This window comes from Calypte anna, chromosome 18, assembly GCF_003957555.1.
Source record: "Calypte anna isolate BGI_N300 chromosome 18, bCalAnn1_v1.p, whole genome shotgun sequence".
Lineage (NCBI taxonomy): Eukaryota > Metazoa > Chordata > Aves > Apodiformes > Trochilidae > Calypte > Calypte anna.
In genome coordinates this window covers 241,000-257,010 of record NC_044263.1, presented here as the reverse complement: position 1 = coordinate 257,010, position 16,011 = coordinate 241,000, and the positions used below count along the sequence as shown (strand labels likewise).

The 16,011-nt window shown below is 57.7% G+C and overlaps 3 protein-coding genes across 7 annotated transcripts; all 3 read right to left on the bottom strand.

Moving 5' to 3' along the window:
* On the bottom strand, positions 1-3,853 carry SIRT7 (sirtuin 7). Its single transcript, XM_030461806.1, has 10 exons — positions 3,717-3,853; positions 3,509-3,646; positions 2,863-2,967; positions 2,202-2,272; positions 2,021-2,093; positions 1,506-1,604; positions 815-1,051; positions 491-571; positions 293-399; positions 1-214 (listed from the first exon to the last, which is right to left on the bottom strand). The coding sequence occupies exons 1-10, from the start codon at positions 3,816-3,818 to the stop codon at positions 1-3; spliced, it is 1,227 nt and encodes a 408-aa protein (XP_030317666.1). The 5' UTR covers positions 3,819-3,853.
* A 1,741-nt stretch (positions 3,854-5,594) lies between these two features.
* On the bottom strand, positions 5,595-11,218 carry MAFG (MAF bZIP transcription factor G). Of its 5 annotated transcripts, none has more exons than XM_030461807.1 (4): positions 11,138-11,193; positions 9,324-9,570; positions 7,948-8,009; positions 5,595-7,863 (listed from the first exon to the last, which is right to left on the bottom strand). In XM_030461807.1, the coding sequence occupies exons 2-4, from the start codon at positions 9,490-9,492 to the stop codon at positions 7,411-7,413; spliced, it is 684 nt and encodes a 227-aa protein (XP_030317667.1). In that variant the 5' UTR covers positions 9,493-9,570; positions 11,138-11,193; the 3' UTR covers positions 5,595-7,410. The 5 variants fall into 5 exon arrangements, with proteins under 5 accessions (XP_030317667.1, XP_030317668.1, XP_030317670.1 ...); XM_030461808.1 differs by having other exon boundaries at positions 9,336-9,570; XM_030461810.1 differs by having other exon boundaries at positions 9,336-9,378; positions 11,138-11,187.
* A 693-nt stretch (positions 11,219-11,911) lies between these two features.
* PYCR1 (pyrroline-5-carboxylate reductase 1) lies at positions 11,912-15,675 on the bottom strand. Its single transcript, XM_030462000.1, has 7 exons — positions 15,543-15,675; positions 15,371-15,441; positions 15,097-15,276; positions 14,309-14,530; positions 13,749-13,841; positions 13,222-13,385; positions 11,912-13,124 (listed from the first exon to the last, which is right to left on the bottom strand). The coding sequence occupies exons 1-7, from the start codon at positions 15,607-15,609 to the stop codon at positions 12,965-12,967; spliced, it is 957 nt and encodes a 318-aa protein (XP_030317860.1). The 5' UTR covers positions 15,610-15,675; the 3' UTR covers positions 11,912-12,964.
* Between the last annotated feature and the right edge of the window lie 336 nt (positions 15,676-16,011).

Genomic DNA, 16,011 nt, shown 5'->3' with positions numbered 1-16,011 from the left:
TCAGTCCCGCTTCCTCCGCCGCCCGCCCTTAGCGCAGCCCCGGCCCAGCCACCCCCAGGCCCGGGCGGGCGGCTCCGCTTCCTCCTGCGGCGCCTCCGCTTCCTCCCGCGGCGGCTCAGCGGCGCTCGGCGGCGGAGCCACCGGTTTCCGTGAGTGCGTGCCCTCCTCCCCAGGGCGCAGCGGCTCAGCCAGCCCGAAGATGGGGTCCCGCGCCCTGCAGAGACAGGCGGGCGTGGGGCGGCTGCGGGCGGCACCGGGGCCGGCAGCCCTGGACAGGGCCCGTCCCGCTCACCGGTCGTAGCGCGGGATCTCCAGCCCCAGCTCCGTCATCAGCAGCCGCATCACGTCATCGCAACGGCCGTGCAGCTTCAGGGCGGCCAGGTCGTCCTTGGGGGTCCACTGCGGGGGCGACACGGGCTGCTAGTGAGGCGGGTCCCGGGGGGCAGACTGGCTCACCCGGCCCCGCGCCCACACCCACTCCGTCTCCCACCTGCAGGTTCACGATGTACAGCTTCGGGCGGCGTGTGGGCGGCTTGCTCATGCACCAAAGCCTGGGGTATTTTTTTAAAACCTGACATGGAACAGATTTGGTCAGTGCAGCCACAGGCACGTGTAACTGTGAACTGTATCAGCGAGAGGAAAAGGAATGTATTACCAGGAAGGGAAAGAGGGAGGAAGAGAGACTATCACAGATGGTGGGCGAATCCTGACACCAGAGTTTACAGTTGTCTGTTTGGGAGGAGACTGCTCAGCACCAAGGTGTATCACCAAGAGGGAATGCTGCTAACAATCTTCACCGAGTCTCTAAAGTTACCTTTAAGCTGGAACCCAGACAAAGAATCACATCTGCTTTGCTTGCAGCTTCTGTTGCTGCTTCCCAGTTCAGGGGCTGCCTCAACGTCCCCTTCTCCCCAAAGTGGACAATAGTGTCTCTCAGCTGTGCCCCACACTTGTGGCACATCCTGCCCGTGTGGTGCCTGTGCAGGGCCGTGCGCTCCGTCACATCGAACACTCGCACGTACTCTCTGTTGGGTGTGCAGGAGGTGCAGACCTGGGACAGGACAAAAGCAACACACCCATTACGGCACAAGCACGCCTCCATGACAGACCAGGAGCCAGCTACTGCTCTCAGAAGCACTTTGGGGGGACAATAGACGGGAAGCAGCGGAAGGGACCATCAGAGATCAGATGCCAACTTGGAACAGTTTGGAAAACCTCAATGAGCAAGTGGAGTTGCAGGGAGGCTGCTGACTGTGTGGTGGGAAGGATGCAGGGAAGGTCTAGGGAGGAGCAGTCAGAAGCAGAAGGCTCTGCCAAGTACAGAGAAAGCTACAAAGCTGATGGAACACTTTGGTTTGGTGCTTGCTAACCCCAAATCTGATGGCCTGAAGATCCCAAGTAAGCAGAACCCAGCCCTTGCACTAATTTTTCTTCAGCTAGTGATAGACAAATAGTTGACATGTGAGGCCACTGGACAGTGACTTCACCCTGTTCTGCCCACTCACCTCGATGTACATGTTTCCATGGAGCTCAGATATTGCTGCTCGGGGTAACCCACTCCGCAGGTGCAGCCCATCACAGTTTTGAGACACCACGTGCTGCACCTTGAGGAGAACACAAACTGAGATAACACACATGTCTCAACACACATCAAACACCCTGCAACTCCAGAGCAGAGCTACCAGAAGAAGAAAGAACAGACCTTTATGAAAGCTAAATGAAACCACTTCTGCTCAACTGAGATCTGCCGCGTCTGGCTTACTCTGTCCAGGCCCCCAAACCACCCTCATAAGGGGGGGGAAATACCCAGGGTTAGAAAAAAGACACCAGGGAGAAACAGTCCAAGCTGCAGCCTGGAGCTGACCAGCTCTCTGTGAGCACAGCTTCTTCCTAAATGGATGTGAAGCCACCCAAGAATAAATTGCAGGTAGGTGGTCTCTTGAAAATCTTTGATCCCCTTCTGGGTTTTATTAATCATAAGAGAGAACACCACAAGCAAGGTGCAGAGAAAACACTTTACCAGGTTGTGCTTGTGCAGGCAGGCAATGCTCATGTGGGTGAGTGTGGGCTCTGCCTCACTCAGGTCAGCAGCCCTGACAAGAGGAAAGGAGAAAAAAAAACAATCAGAAAGTTGGAATTGCTCTGGGTCTCTTTCAGTATCATCAGCCTTCTGCTGCGTACCTCAGAATTCATCTCCTCACCTGAAGCTCCTACCCTTCTGCAGCAGTGTCCATATGCCATTGGGGCCCCTGTAGTCAGGGATTGAGGCTGCCTGTGTCACCGGGGAGAAAGACGAGGCCTGACGGGAAGGTTCCTCCCCTTGTGCACAAACACATCCACCCGCTCTCACCCACGACAACCCCGCACACCTTGTTCACAGGTGCTTTTTTGTTCCCTCCAAGTTCTGTAGCACAGTGGTTCCCTAATCACAGGAAAACCCTCTCATGTTGTTATGGAATCCCTTCAGAACTCTGTTTGGCTCTCAGAACTTCCACTTGACTAAACAAAACCTTTCCTTGTTTTCACCAGACTGTGCATTCTGGTGCCTCACACTCAGCATTCTTGGTTTTAGGTCTTATGGCAAAAGCAGTTGAAGACAACTGTACAAAGCAGGACGAGCAATCTTCTCACTTAAGCTGCATGTACCTCACACACAGAGGCGGTGCAGCCCCTCCTGGGCTGCAGGCACCGCCCTGAGGTGGAAACTAGCAAACGTCTTGGTCATGGTTTGTGTTGCAGCAGAGTATCCTGGGCTTGTAACGCTCATCACGTCATTTGGAAACCACAGAAACAGCCCATATAACACTGAGACACTCCTGGAGGAGCTCCCAAAGCTCCAGCCCCTCTCCCACAGACCCCTACCGTACTGATCCCTGCTCCCGTGTAGATGACAAGGTGCTTGGCGCTCCGGACAACAGCAGCCAGCTCAGTCACCTTTCTCTTTAACTCCTCTGGTTCATCACACACCTGAAAAATACAACTGACCCAGTCCAGGTGTTTCTGCAACACAACGTGTTGCTGACCCAGGAAGAAAAGGGAGCTCCCACAAAGTTTTGACATTGGCCCAGCCCAGCCTTAACAGCAGCAAACATCAGAAGTGGATTCTGGACAAAAGAACATGGCTGGCGTCCATGGAAGGTCAAGGGGAAAGCTTCCTGGAGATCAGCTTGTGAAGACCCATCCTCCCACACAGCACACAGGCAGAGAACTGTGGCAGCAGCTAAAGCAGGACTGATACGAACGTGGGCCAGGGGCAGACCCGGGCGGCCACAGCCTCGGGGCCCTCGCCCGTTCAAACACAACCTGGCCCAGTGGTTTTTCCCAAGGCCCGTCGCTGCTCCAGAGCTGCCCCCGCCCCAGCCAGCCCAGCGACCCCCAGCCCCCGGAACGCAGGGCTCCTGCCCCGCCCACAGTTCATTCCCCACAGCAACAGAGCGGCGGCCCAGGGCAGGTCCCGCGCCGCCCGGTGCGTCCAGCCCGCAGCCCGGGCCCGCGGCCCGCCGCCCACCTCCTCCTGCCGCCGGCGTAGCCGCTCGTGCCGCTTGCGGCGCCGCTCCAGCTCCTTGACGATGTCCTCGCTTTCGTTGAGCACCTGGCACTCATCGGGGCTCCGCTCTGCCGGCGGCTTCTTCCAGATGCGGGATACCTGCTCGGTACATACGGGTGGTCACGGCGACCCGCGGCGGCGGGGCGTGCCGGGCCGGGGCGTGCCTTACCTGTCTCCGCCGGTCCCGCTGCTCCTCCTGTTGCAGGATCTCGGCGCGCGCCGCCGCCTTCCGCTCCGACCGGCTGAGGCTGGGGCTGCCGCCAGCTGCCATCGCCCCGGAAGCGCCGCGCTTCCGCTGTCAGGCGCCGGCCGGAACGCCACTTCCGCTTGCCGGCCAGAGAGCCTCAGTGCCATTTCCGCTGGCTGCGCCCCGGCTGCAGCAGCGCCTCCCCGCGCCTCGGCGGCACGCGCACTAAGGAAGCGGCAGCGAGCGCTGTGCCAAAGCGGTTTTATTGTCACGGACAAACCGGCGGCGGGCGGGCCCGCGGTACACAATAAATAACGCCCGCCCGCGCCCCGCAACAAGTTAGCAATAAATACCGCCGCCCGTCCCGCACAGCCCCGGGCCGGACCCCGCCGGCAGCTCCGTCCCCGCGGTGCTGGTCGGCAGCCCCGAGCCGGGGCCAAGGGGGGCCCGGGGCCGGAGCGGGGCCCGCGGGCTGGGCGGGAGGGTCCGTACACGATTCACCACATGATACACAAACCCCGGGCCCAGCCAGCGCCGGAACGGCGCCGGGAGAAGTCATAAAGGAAACACGACACCCTTCACAGCAGGAAACAGACGGACGAGCACCTCGGAACAAGAACGGTCACACGCCATGTACAGGAGTCAGCCCGAGGGCTCGGGGCAGGGCACGGGGCAGCGGGCCGGGAGCGGAGCGGGCGGGAGACTCCTGGGACACATCACTCGGGTCCAACACTGCACTGACAACAAAACCACAACCATGGCGCTAGCTCGGGGAAGCGGCGCTGATGAGGGGACCACGTCCCTCCCGACACTCGGTGTTTCACCACGCAGACACCCTCAGCCTCGGCTCTGCCTCTGCTCCCCACTCATGGAGTGTCCACGCTGGGAGCATGCACAGCATCGGGAGGGAAAACACAGCGTTAGTATCTGGTGGAGGCAGCGCTGCCACCTGCTCTGTCACAACCCCAGCTGTGCCCCAGGGCACCACATACTACGGGACAGGATGGCAGCCTGCAGACAAGGACAGGCCTGGACATTCATTGCTGCAGAATCACCCATCATCCCCTGCTCTGTTACCGGGGGCCTTCTCACACCACAGCCTCCAGCCTTGGCAGCTCACTTCCCAACCAGCCCTGCACACAGAACCGGGGCTGCTGATGAGGCCAGGCCTCCACCAGGGCAGGATCCCAGGCTGGCTCCAGGAGGGACAGGGCTGGGACCGACACACTGGGCCAACTGGAGGTCACTGTTTTGGAACATCTGACCTCTTACAGGTACCACACCACCAGCTGAAAGACAAAGATTAGAGCCCAGAGCTGTGCGCTGAGTGCTGCTCCATGCACGGCCCATCCAGCGAACAGCTGAGAAGCAGCATGTCAGACACTTCAGCTCAGAGAACAGAAAGCCCAGGGCTGGGAGGGGGAAGCCCAAAGGCAATGCTCTAACCACTCCTTGTTCAGGAAGCTCTCGCTAAGAAAAGCCTATCCAGCTTCTGCCCAGACTCTCAATCACCCAGAGTGAAGCAGGAAATCCCCATCAACTATCTGCTCCTCCCCTGACACACTGCACCTTTCATCAGGTTTAACCTCAGTCTGGAGGACAGCAGTATCAGTTAAGCTACGTGAGAAACACCAACAAAACCCACCAAGTGCGGCCAACTGTGCCTGCCCACGAGACTGTGGAGTCACTTGTGCTGCTCTGTTCTGTCCCCTCTGCTCAGGAGACTTCCATCAGCCAGGAGATCCCACAGACTTAACCCCCATGTCCTCCTGCTCTAAAACAACTCTTTGATCAGCTCAAATCTTTGTGTAGGGGAGGAGGGGGATCAAAGTGTTTGTGGAAATGGAGCCTGGCCACAAACAGGTTCTCAGCTGTGTTACAGCTGTAAGCCTCAGCACTCTTTCAACACCTACAGACAGACAGAAGCTGCACCAGAACCAACAGTAACCATGCTACAGGCTCATGTTCTCCAGACCAGCGCTGGTCCCACACTGCCCAGCACATGGGCAGACCTACTACAAGAGCAACATGAGTTCTGACCACAGGATCCAATGCCAGAGTTAAATCACACCAGCCTCCTCCTAATCTGGGGCAATTCTCCCTTGTGTTACTTCCCTACCAGCTTTGCTGGAGGAAGGAGAGCACTTTGTTTTCCCCATTCTGATAACTAAACCACCCGGTGTCAGCCATAGGCCAAGCTGCCCATGCTCCTGCAGCCCCTGTGGAGAAGCATTGCTGTACACAGGCACCACTCGCCCTTCATTTCTGCTTTCAAGAACTGCAGCACCTTTGCCCATGTGCCAAAATCCTTCTGGAGAACCTGCACAGAGTCCCAGCTCAGTCTCTCATCGAGCGTAGGGACACTGATGGCAGCATGACAGAACAGCACATGGCAAAGGCAGCACCGACAGCACCACAGAGAGCTCAGGGAGCGCCACACATGGGGACACCACAGAAGCCAGCGAGGTTGAGAATAAGTCACTTTTGGTACAATTGCAAAAAGATATCAAACAGGACTTTCCACTTTTGTTGTTTTTGTTTGGGGTTTTTTTTGTTTGCTTTTTGTAAAGTTTTATAAATAAAGTCTGGTAACTCTTTATGAAAACTAACCTCAGAGCCACAAACAGTTTGCGGGAGGTTAATGAGAAACTTTAAAATTATTTATTTATTAACTTTTAACTAGCAAAGTCTCCGAGAATATTTTGCCATTCACATGGTCAAATATTCTCACCCTCTCAGATAAAAAAGCTGACTATAAATACGCTCTCTCTTTTGTCTGATTTTAATTTTAAACTTAGATAATTTAATAACTCTTAAAATGATGTTTCTCTCTTTAAATAAAGGGCTATTTAACCACATAAACTGGTTGTGTAAACCATCACACTAGAGACACTTGATACCCTCAAAGCACAGGAACAACTAGTGATTTTGGTCTTGTTCAGTGCAACATGTTAGGCACAAAACCGGCCTGCAGTCAACACGGTGCCTTCCTGCCCTCCCTCCCTCCCTACCTCCTGGGAGTGCTGGGCCCCATCCCAGCTCTCTCCCTGCCACCAGGCAGAGGCAACCGAGCATGCCAGCACCTTCCTTCCACCATGGCTAGTTTACATGGCTAATGCAAGGGACATCAGAAGGGAACCCACTGTCAGGGCACAGAGGCACACCTAGAAAGGAATACAAACCTACCACACAGAACACCCCCACTGCGACTACGGTACCAAACGAGACACAAGCAGCAGGTTCAGGCGTCCGACAGCCAGGCACCAAGATGCACTGCTGGGAAGAGTAATGAAATAAAGCCTTTGGAAGCGACCAAAAATCAGGATTCCTGGTACCCAGAAGAAATCCTCCCCCCAGCCCTCCCCTGAGCCCCTCCGGCACCCTGCTGCTGGCCATGCTGCACAGACTCTCCTTGGCTGGAAAACCAGGACCTGGCAGCCTGTGCCCAGGGCACCTGAGGGCTGCGGGTGGGAGGCACTGCACTGGACACCGGGCGCGTCACCACTGCTCATACCAATCTGGACACGACAAATAAAACTGGAGTGGTCAGCGGGCCAGTCCTGGGCCAAGTAGAAGGAACCCAGACCCGTGTAGGGAGGGCTTGTGCTTTGGGGATTCCAGGCTGGTTTTGTGCCTAATTGCCCTGCACAGACAATCTCAGGCAACACTTGCTTCACTAAGACCGGGCGTCCGTTTTGGATTTCACTATTGTGATGACACTGGTAGTAGCCACCTTGCCAGGGACAAGGGGACCCATGCTGGAGGTGAGAGGCCCCCGGGCAGGGGTCACAGGGCTCCGGGCCACGGTTCTGGCGAAGTTCTGGAGAGCCTCATATTTGGAGCGCAGAGCATCGAGTTCCATTTTCATGCTGGCGTTCTCAGAGGCCAGCTTCTCCACTTCTTGCTGCAGCTCTGCCTTCTGCTTCTCCAGTTCCTCCTTCTGGGTAACACGCTTGACTCTGCAGCTGGCCGCGTAGCCCCGGTTCTTCAGGGTGCGCCGACGCTGCTTCAACTGGATGATCTCCTCCTTTGACAGGCCCCGTAGATGCTGGTTGAGCTCCCGCACAGACATGGTCACCAGCTCCTCATCTGTCAAGCTGGTCCCATTCTCGCCAGGCTCCCGCTTCACCTGGAAGAGAAGGCAGCACACGCTGAAACCCAGGGCAGATGCTCGCCCCCACTGCTCCCACCCCTCTCTCCACCTGCTGCTTACCTTCAAGGCCTTGTTTCCTTTGTTGGGGGTCGTCATAACACGACAGCCTTCTAGATCAGGTTCTGGAAGGGAAGGAAGGTGAGGTTAGACCCCACAGCAGAGTCCATAGCATTCCCAGGGCAGGGCCTGACAGCTGCCACACATTCCTTGCCCCCCTCCCAGCCAACACGGCCAACACTGGTCAAGCACCCAGCAATGCTGGTTGGTTTTTTTTTTCTTTCCTTGTGAAATTAAAAAACTAGGAGTCAGAAGACACAGAAGCCACATTTTTAAAAATAGCCTGTCAGGCAGTAGGCTGGGTCCAGAGCAGGGCTGCTGGGGCCAGTCATGCTGAGTCAGCAGGTTGGCACTCATGCTTCCCACTCCTAGCCTCGTCCCTGTCCCTCCCCAGCATAGGAGGCAGCAGCTACTCCAACCAGCTCTTCCAACAGGTGCCCAAACACAGCCCAGAAACTGCCCAGGACAAGAGTCTCACCAGACCCCAGATGTTCCCAACAACCCCTAACAGGACAGTCCAAGAACACCTGCCCTGGGCACAGGAGCAGCTTTTGCCTCCACAACACCCCTCCCAGGGCATCCTGCAGAGTGGGAGAACACTGCTGCACTCAGAGCTCTCCAAACTGCTGCTTGCTGTGAAAGCCAACACATCCAGGCTCAAATCAAAGCCCTGCACCCAGCCTGTCCCAAGGAGAAGGACTGAAGGACAACCTGACACTGCTGCACAGAACAGCACTCAGGCATGCTGGAGCCCTAGCATAAATCTGGCCAATGCCTCAGCAGCCCTCACCTCTCCTGGCCACGCAAAGCCAACCCCAGCTGCAGGTGTATTCTGTGACAAAGTCCCTGCACATCCCTGGCAATGCCAGGGCACAGAACTGCCTCATCCCTCTGGTGTCCCCAGAGCCATGGGGCTCTTTCTTATGCTCAAAAGAAAAGAAACACTAAGGACAGCACATGCAGTCTACTAATACCTCTGTATCTTTCATCTCTTCAGTACCAAACAGTAAATAAAATTTGTGCTTGACAGCACTCCTTGCTGAATGAAAGAGGCACTGGAGTACAGCTATAGCCAAGGACCAGACACACAAGTCAACAAATACTATTTTACACTCCTCTGGCAGCTGTGGCAAAGGCTCCCCACAACCTACTGGAGATGAGGGGGTCAGGGTTCCCCAGGACACAGGCAGAGGCATTTCCAAAGCCTCCAGCCTGCCTGGAGCCAGGCTATTTATACCCTGAGGACAACGCTCCTCTTAACGAGATGCCTGCTGCACCCTGACAGTGATGGCTCAGAAAGGGGCACTGTCTGAGGGAGGCAGCTGCAATGAAGCAGGACAGAGCACACACGCAACTGCTTAATGAAATCAGTTCTTTACCCTTTCCCATACCATTGTATGTCCTTCTTCTGTTCCTGCCTGGCAAACAACACGACTGCTGGGAAAAGGGAGGGAAGAAATGGGTTGGCAGGAGGAAGGAGTGCTGCCGGCCCTGCAGAGTCCTCAGGCAAGTATGAGGAGCCAAGGGCAGGTACAGCTGTGGGAGCATGGAGGGCTGTTTGCCTTGTGGCACTGAAGAATTCCCAGCTGCCTGTCAAGCACTCAGGCTTCCTTCATTGCAGCAGAGCTGAAATAAAACAAACAGGGCAACAAACGTGCTGCATCAGCCAGGGTGTGAGAAGAACTCCCTAGAAATCAGGGGACCATAGCCTGGACCCCCATCCTGTGGGGGGCAGAGCCAAAAACACACGTCAGTCAGGAGAACAGGAAGAACAGCGCTGAGATGAGCGGTCAGCTCTATTTTGGGTCCCATTTGAAGGATGAGAGGTAGGGCTATTTGGCAGATAAGACACTCAGAGAACTGGCACCAAGACAGAGGCCAAACTTGGCCTAACTCTCCAGACTGCTGATTGTTCAGCTTCTGATAGCTTCCTGAAGAAAGATAACACTTAAAACTGCCAAATGTGATGACTGCAAGGAAGAAAGTGCAGCCTCAACACATTTCCCTGGAGCTGAAAAGGCCTGCACTCAGCACAAGCATGGCCAAGTCTCCCCTGGGCTCAGGGAGCTGACAGCACAGTGCAGGATTCAACACAAGCCCCACACTCCACATTCCTGGTGGCAGAACTGTGCCAGGAGCCCGTGTAAACACGGTGACGTCGCCTGTTCCAGAGTGGGCTGGATAGGAAGGGGGGGATGGACAGACAGATGGATGCATGGATGGATAGAGATCCATCTGTGGGGACAGGGAGGTGGAAGGGGCTGTGCTCCTTCACAGGCTCCAAGCCCCCACCCCAGGACACTCTCTCTCCCAGAGCAGATTCCATACTCTATTTCCTTCCCTGCCAACCATCTCCCACAGTGCTCCCAGATCTCGCACGAGACGCCTCCCGCAATGACATGTTAAGTTAGCACAGTGCCCCTCCTATGCCTCCATCCCCCGGGGGGGTCCCTGGTGAGCTCGCATCCCACACAGGCCACCAGGCAGTGACCCTTCCTCCCAGGAAGGTGCCCACCCAGCAGGTTAAAGGCTCGCAGGGATAATGGAGAACCTGCTGGGGGAGAGCCCTTCCAGCCCCCCAGGAGAGCCTTCCCCGGAGCCTCCAGCCCCAGCCCCTGTCCGTTCCCTGTGCCCACCGTGGGGTTTGGCGGGTGGCGCTGGCCACGCTGCGCGGTAACGGCAGCAGGAACCGCGGGTGCCCCGCCGACAGCCAGGCTTCGGCACGAGGGAACGGACCACGGTAACGGGCCAGACACCTCCGCGGTTCCTTTCCTTCCCCACTACGAAAACACCCGGCGGGAGGAGCCCCACGCTGCCAACAGGGCGAGGCACGGGACCCTTAGGCGCTGCCGGGGACGCGCTGCGGGCCAGGCCACGGCCACGCCGGGCTCCGCGGGAGGGGGAGGCGAGGGGCCGGCCCCGGGCAGCCGTTCGTGGGGCGGGAGGCGGCCGCTCGAGGCCCCGGGGGCGGCTGCGCGGACAGGCCGGGCCCCAGCACGGTGGCCCCGCACACCTGTTGCTCTTCCGCGAGGCGGGGGACCGTGCGGGGCCGGGGCGGCGGCGGCCACGGAGCCACCGCCGTGAGTCAGCGGCAGCCCCGCCGCCCCGGCCGCCATCCCGGGCCCGCCCCTCCGCCGGTACCCGGCCCGTCTCCCCACCCGATGCCCGGCTCGCGCCCGCCGCCGGCGCTCACCTGCGGAGGGAGCCGCCGGGCCGGGCTGGGCACCGGGCGGGGGAGGCCGCGCTGGGGGGGACCGGGATGCCGCGAGCCGCCGCCGCTCACGGACGCGTCACGTGATGTTTGGATCACGTGTCTCCATTCATGAAACGCCCGGCGCAACCGCCCTGGCCTTAAAGGGACCGGGACCGGGACGGCTCTCCCGGGAAGCCGAGTCTCGTGGGCCTCTGGTAGCCCCTGCTGCTGGGGCGGCAGGGCGGGGACAGGCCTGCAAGCACCCGGGAAGTTCATTCCCAGCTCGGACTTTCGGAAGCACCTGAGCCTCCTCCTGCCTCCCCGTGAGGGGCTCCAAGCTCAGCCAGCCCACCATCTGCCCTGCACCGGGCTGCACCGGCCCAGGGGAAGCCCTGCAGCACTCCCGTTCACCGCGCGTCAGCCCCTGGCCGCACTGGGTGTCACAGCCTCCGCCCGGGGACGCGGACACATACGGCACCCGCGGATAGTGGCAGCACCATTAGAGAGCCTGAAAGGTCGGGACACGCTAAGCAGTAACACCTCAAGTCCTTCACGTCAGATTTCTGCCATCTTCCTCCTTCCGTTTCGTTGAGCCCGGGAATAACTTTTGGGCAGGAGCAGTGGGTGACAAGACGCAGGCTGATGCACTTCCCAGTCCCATGCCTGCACAAATCATCCTCACGCAGGTCTGCAGCACCTCGAGGACACCCACGGGCAGCAAGAACTCCATATCCACTGCCAGAGGCTAAAAACAGACCCGATCCAAAAAGCTGGGATTAGCCACAGCTCCCTCAGAGCAGTTTATTACATAGAGCGCAAGAGGAGTGAGTAACCATCTGTCATGCCTACAGGGTCAGACCCTGCTAACAGCCGAAAGCCAAACACTAAAAATGCTTTAACACTGCTAAGACCTTAGGCAGCCTCTGCACTGATACCAAAACACTTGTCCTACATCAAGACTCTTCTGGAGGAGGAGGTTGTCTTTGACTTTAGCTCTGCTACTGGAGCAAAAAGCCAGGACAGCACCAGGGAGCACAGTGACACTGAAAATATCCATGTGTGTGTGTGAGCAGATTCTGCCCATGGAGAGCACAAACGTGTCAGAGACAGAGTTAAAGGAAGCACCCACTACCCCTCCACCTGCCCAACCACCCAAGCCAGGCTAGCAGGAGAGGAGGGATGGTGAGAGCAGTTCACATTTTCCCAAACTAGACAGAGAGAAGGGGTGGAAAGCAGAAACGAGGAATGGAGTGTGTGGTCCAGAGGTTCACACCATCTGTCTCAAACTCAAGGCAGACAGGAGATGGGACAGAGGCACTTTGGTCCCTTCAAAGGTGCTTTAGGGCCCAGCCTGTAATGCTTGTGTGGCAGCACCTGCTCTAGCTATCAAAGCCAGCAAGACACAGGCTCTGACAGCAGATGCAAGATGAGGAAAGAGGGATCCAAGCCCAGTTCATACCTTCCAGGCTAAAAGGTATTCTAAACCCTTGAAAGTCCTTGTAGAAACCATTTCTGCATGGGACACCACAAACACTGCCTGAGTCCTGGAAGTATCCAAGACTTCTGGACAAACAATGCCCTTGATGAAGCTCTGGTGATGGTACCAGCCCTGCCCAAGAAAGAACAGCAATGCCAGGGGCAGTTTGCACTAACTCTGCTACAGGTTAAAGATCCTCTTCTACAGTGTCACACTGTCCCACAGCTGCTGCAAGCCCAGAGCCAGATCTAGGGGACATCAACATTCAGAGTGAGCAATTTTTCCTTAGACAAAAAGAAAAGGGCATGGAGGAGACTGATGCTCAGCACAGATGGACTGCAGAAGCCTGGTCAGTTCTTCTTGCTGCTGGGGCTCTTACTGGTGAACAGACTGACTTTGCTGGCAGACGCCACGGACAGAGAAGGAGACTCCTGCTTCACCTTATCCAACAAAGTCTTCTTTATGGCTGCAGGGGAGATCTCCTCTTGGTCTGCCAGATGCTGCAGCTCCCTGCAACAAGGTGGTGGGCGAGAATGACATAGCAAAAGGAAACAGGGAGCGTGGGGGACAAGTTTCGTGGACTCTTCAGTATTTCCTAGGTGCCCACCTTGTCCGGATGCAGGAAGCCTCCACAGCATTGATTAGGAGTGAGCGAAAGCCACCGCTCTCCAGGAAGTGCAGGGCATGGATGGTGGCTCCCCCAGGGGAGCAGACATTGTCCTTCAGCTGGCCAGGATGCTGCTCAGATTCCAGCAGCATTTTGGCAGCTCCCTGTAGCAAGAAAAACAGCTGCCAGGCTCTGACTGGGGAACCAACAGTCAAACGCTCCTGTTGTCCATAGGAGAGCAGCAGCCAACACTCACAGTGGGCAAAACCAGACCCCTGTCTGAGACCCATTAGCAGGATGCCAAGAGATGGAAAAGCCTGCAGAAGAGTCCCAGTCCCCCAGGCTTACTGCCCCCCCCCCCCCCCACCAGCAGATTGCTGCACTTTCCCCCACCAGGAACCTGCCTGCAGCCAAACTCGGCGTGCTTTTTAAAAGAAGATCCAGAAGGAGGAGAGAGCTAATTTCAGACTGTGATGTGCAGAATCTTTTGCACAGACTCAAGCATATTCTGGATGAAAAATACTGACCAGCAAAGCCTGTGCCCCCAGCCGAACCGCCAGCCTGCGGGGAAGGCCCATCTTCACTCCTCCATCTGCCAGAGCATCCAGGGCTGTGAAAGCCTGAGACCAGACAGGGAAGAAGGTAACTCAAAGTCTCTGGCCCGTGACTGATACTCTCATACAGGAGATAATCCAGGGCTCCATAATCACACCATGACTCCTAGAACTCACAAACTTGACAAAAGCCCCACCCTGTCCTGTATGGGTGCCATGCCAGGCTCCCCTCCCACTAGATCCAGCTCCAGAGTGGGGGGAATGGAAGAAATTCAGCTTCTGAGTCATGCTAACTTCAGGCCTATATTTTGCAACGTGGATACAGCACACTGGCTATGGACTACAGACTCATCTGGCTGGTAACAGACTTCTTTGTTGACCCAAACTGGTTATAAACCAGATACCTGGATTACCTGTCTCATTGCCAATACAAGTAATGAGAAAAACAAGGAAAAGACAAAGTGAGCTTGCCCAGTCTCCCACCACCCACCGCTCTCTCTGAGGCTGTCATGAGTGGAGGAAGCAGCACATACATACGCAGGGCCACTGCCACTGAGCCCCGTAACAGCATCTATCAGGTCCTCTTCCACCTCGGTGCAGAAGCCCACACTGGCCATCAGCTGTTCCAGAAGCTTCCCATCCTCCACATCTGCATGTGTCCCAGTGGCATAGACTGTAGCACCTTCCCGGACAACCACAGGGGTGTTGGTCATGCACCTGATCACTTTTGGTGTGGGGCAGAAGGTAGAGAGTTTCTTAGGGGAGAAAATTAATGGACATGCAAAAAAAAAAAAAAGGAAAAAGAAAGGAGAAAAATGAGCTCTAGTGCATATTTGGCATAACAAATAGGCTGTCTACACAGGGACTTGCCAGGGGTAGAAACAACAGAGGTAGAGAAAAAAAAGAGACTCCTGCACTCTTAACTCCCTACTGAGCCAAGCAATACGTGAAGTATTTAGTGGTGCCAGCAAAGAGGCAGCTGGTGGAGCTGCTTTTGGGGATAGCACCCTGAGTGCCTTGTTCCACATCATCTGACAGCTCTCCAAGGTGCTCCTCAAGGCACTTGGCACAGTCCGCAGAAAGCAGAGGAGGTGACGCAGCCCTGCTGGGACACCATCGCCCATCCTGGGAGCAGAGCTGCACGGGGATCCATGGCTTTTCCCGACGCGAGCGGGCAGAGCCCACCAGTCGGCTGCAGGATAGTCCCGGGGAGCACAAGCAGCGCGGGTCCCTGTCCCCGGAGCTCCCGCCCGGCCCTGCTCTGCGGCAGACATCAGATACCCGCCAGCCCCCGGTCCAGTACCGGCCCACCGCCCCTCACCTTCTCGATGGAGCTGATGGTGACCCCGGCCGCGCAGGACACCACGATGTGCCGGGGCTCGATGTCGGGGCCCACTTCCTCCAGGATGAAGGGTATGATGGGGGGCTTAACGGCCAGGAAGAGGACATCGCTACTCTTCACCGTGTCCTTATTTCTCACTGTGAAATTCACGCCGATTTTCTGCAGCCGACGGGGACAAAAGGGACGGCTGTCACGGGGGGCTCACCGGGGGAGCGCCGCCGCCTGCCGCCGCCCGACCCCCGCCCGCACTCACCCGCAACCCGCTGACAGTGGGCAGGTCGGTGTCCGGGGAGCTCGCCGTGATTTTGTGCGCGGCCAGGACCCCTGCGAACGGCACCGCGCGTTAGACCGGCGACTAAGACCGGCCGGGCTCGGTACCGCTCCCGGCCCGGCCTGGTGCCGTCCCCCGCCTCGTCCTTGCCCACCTGCCGCCGTGAAGCCCCTGGCCAGGGCGAAGGCGAGCTGCCCGGCGCCGATGAACCCCACACTCATCGTACCCCGCACCTCACAGTCCCGCCGCACACCACGCACAACCGTCCACGTGGCCGCGCTCCGCGGGGGAGGAGGAGTCTCATGTCAGCGGGGCGGGGCGTCGGCGCGCGGCCAATCGAAGGGAGAAAGGGCGCGGCCTGAGCTCTCTCCACCACTCAGGGGCGAGAGGCGGGGCTAGCGGCGCAGCCCTCACCAGCTATTGGGGCAACCGGCGCTGTGTGTTGCATCATTCGCTGCTGACGGGGTCCGCGCAGGGACAGGTGCTCCGCTGCGCCGCCAGGAGGCGCTGTCCAACCGCCGCAGCCTCGAGCCGGCGGCGCGCGCCCTTCTGGAAGGTTCGGGCGTGGGGGGGGAGCAGTGAGGGGCTCGGGGAGGCGGCACCGCAGAGGGAGGAGGGAAACC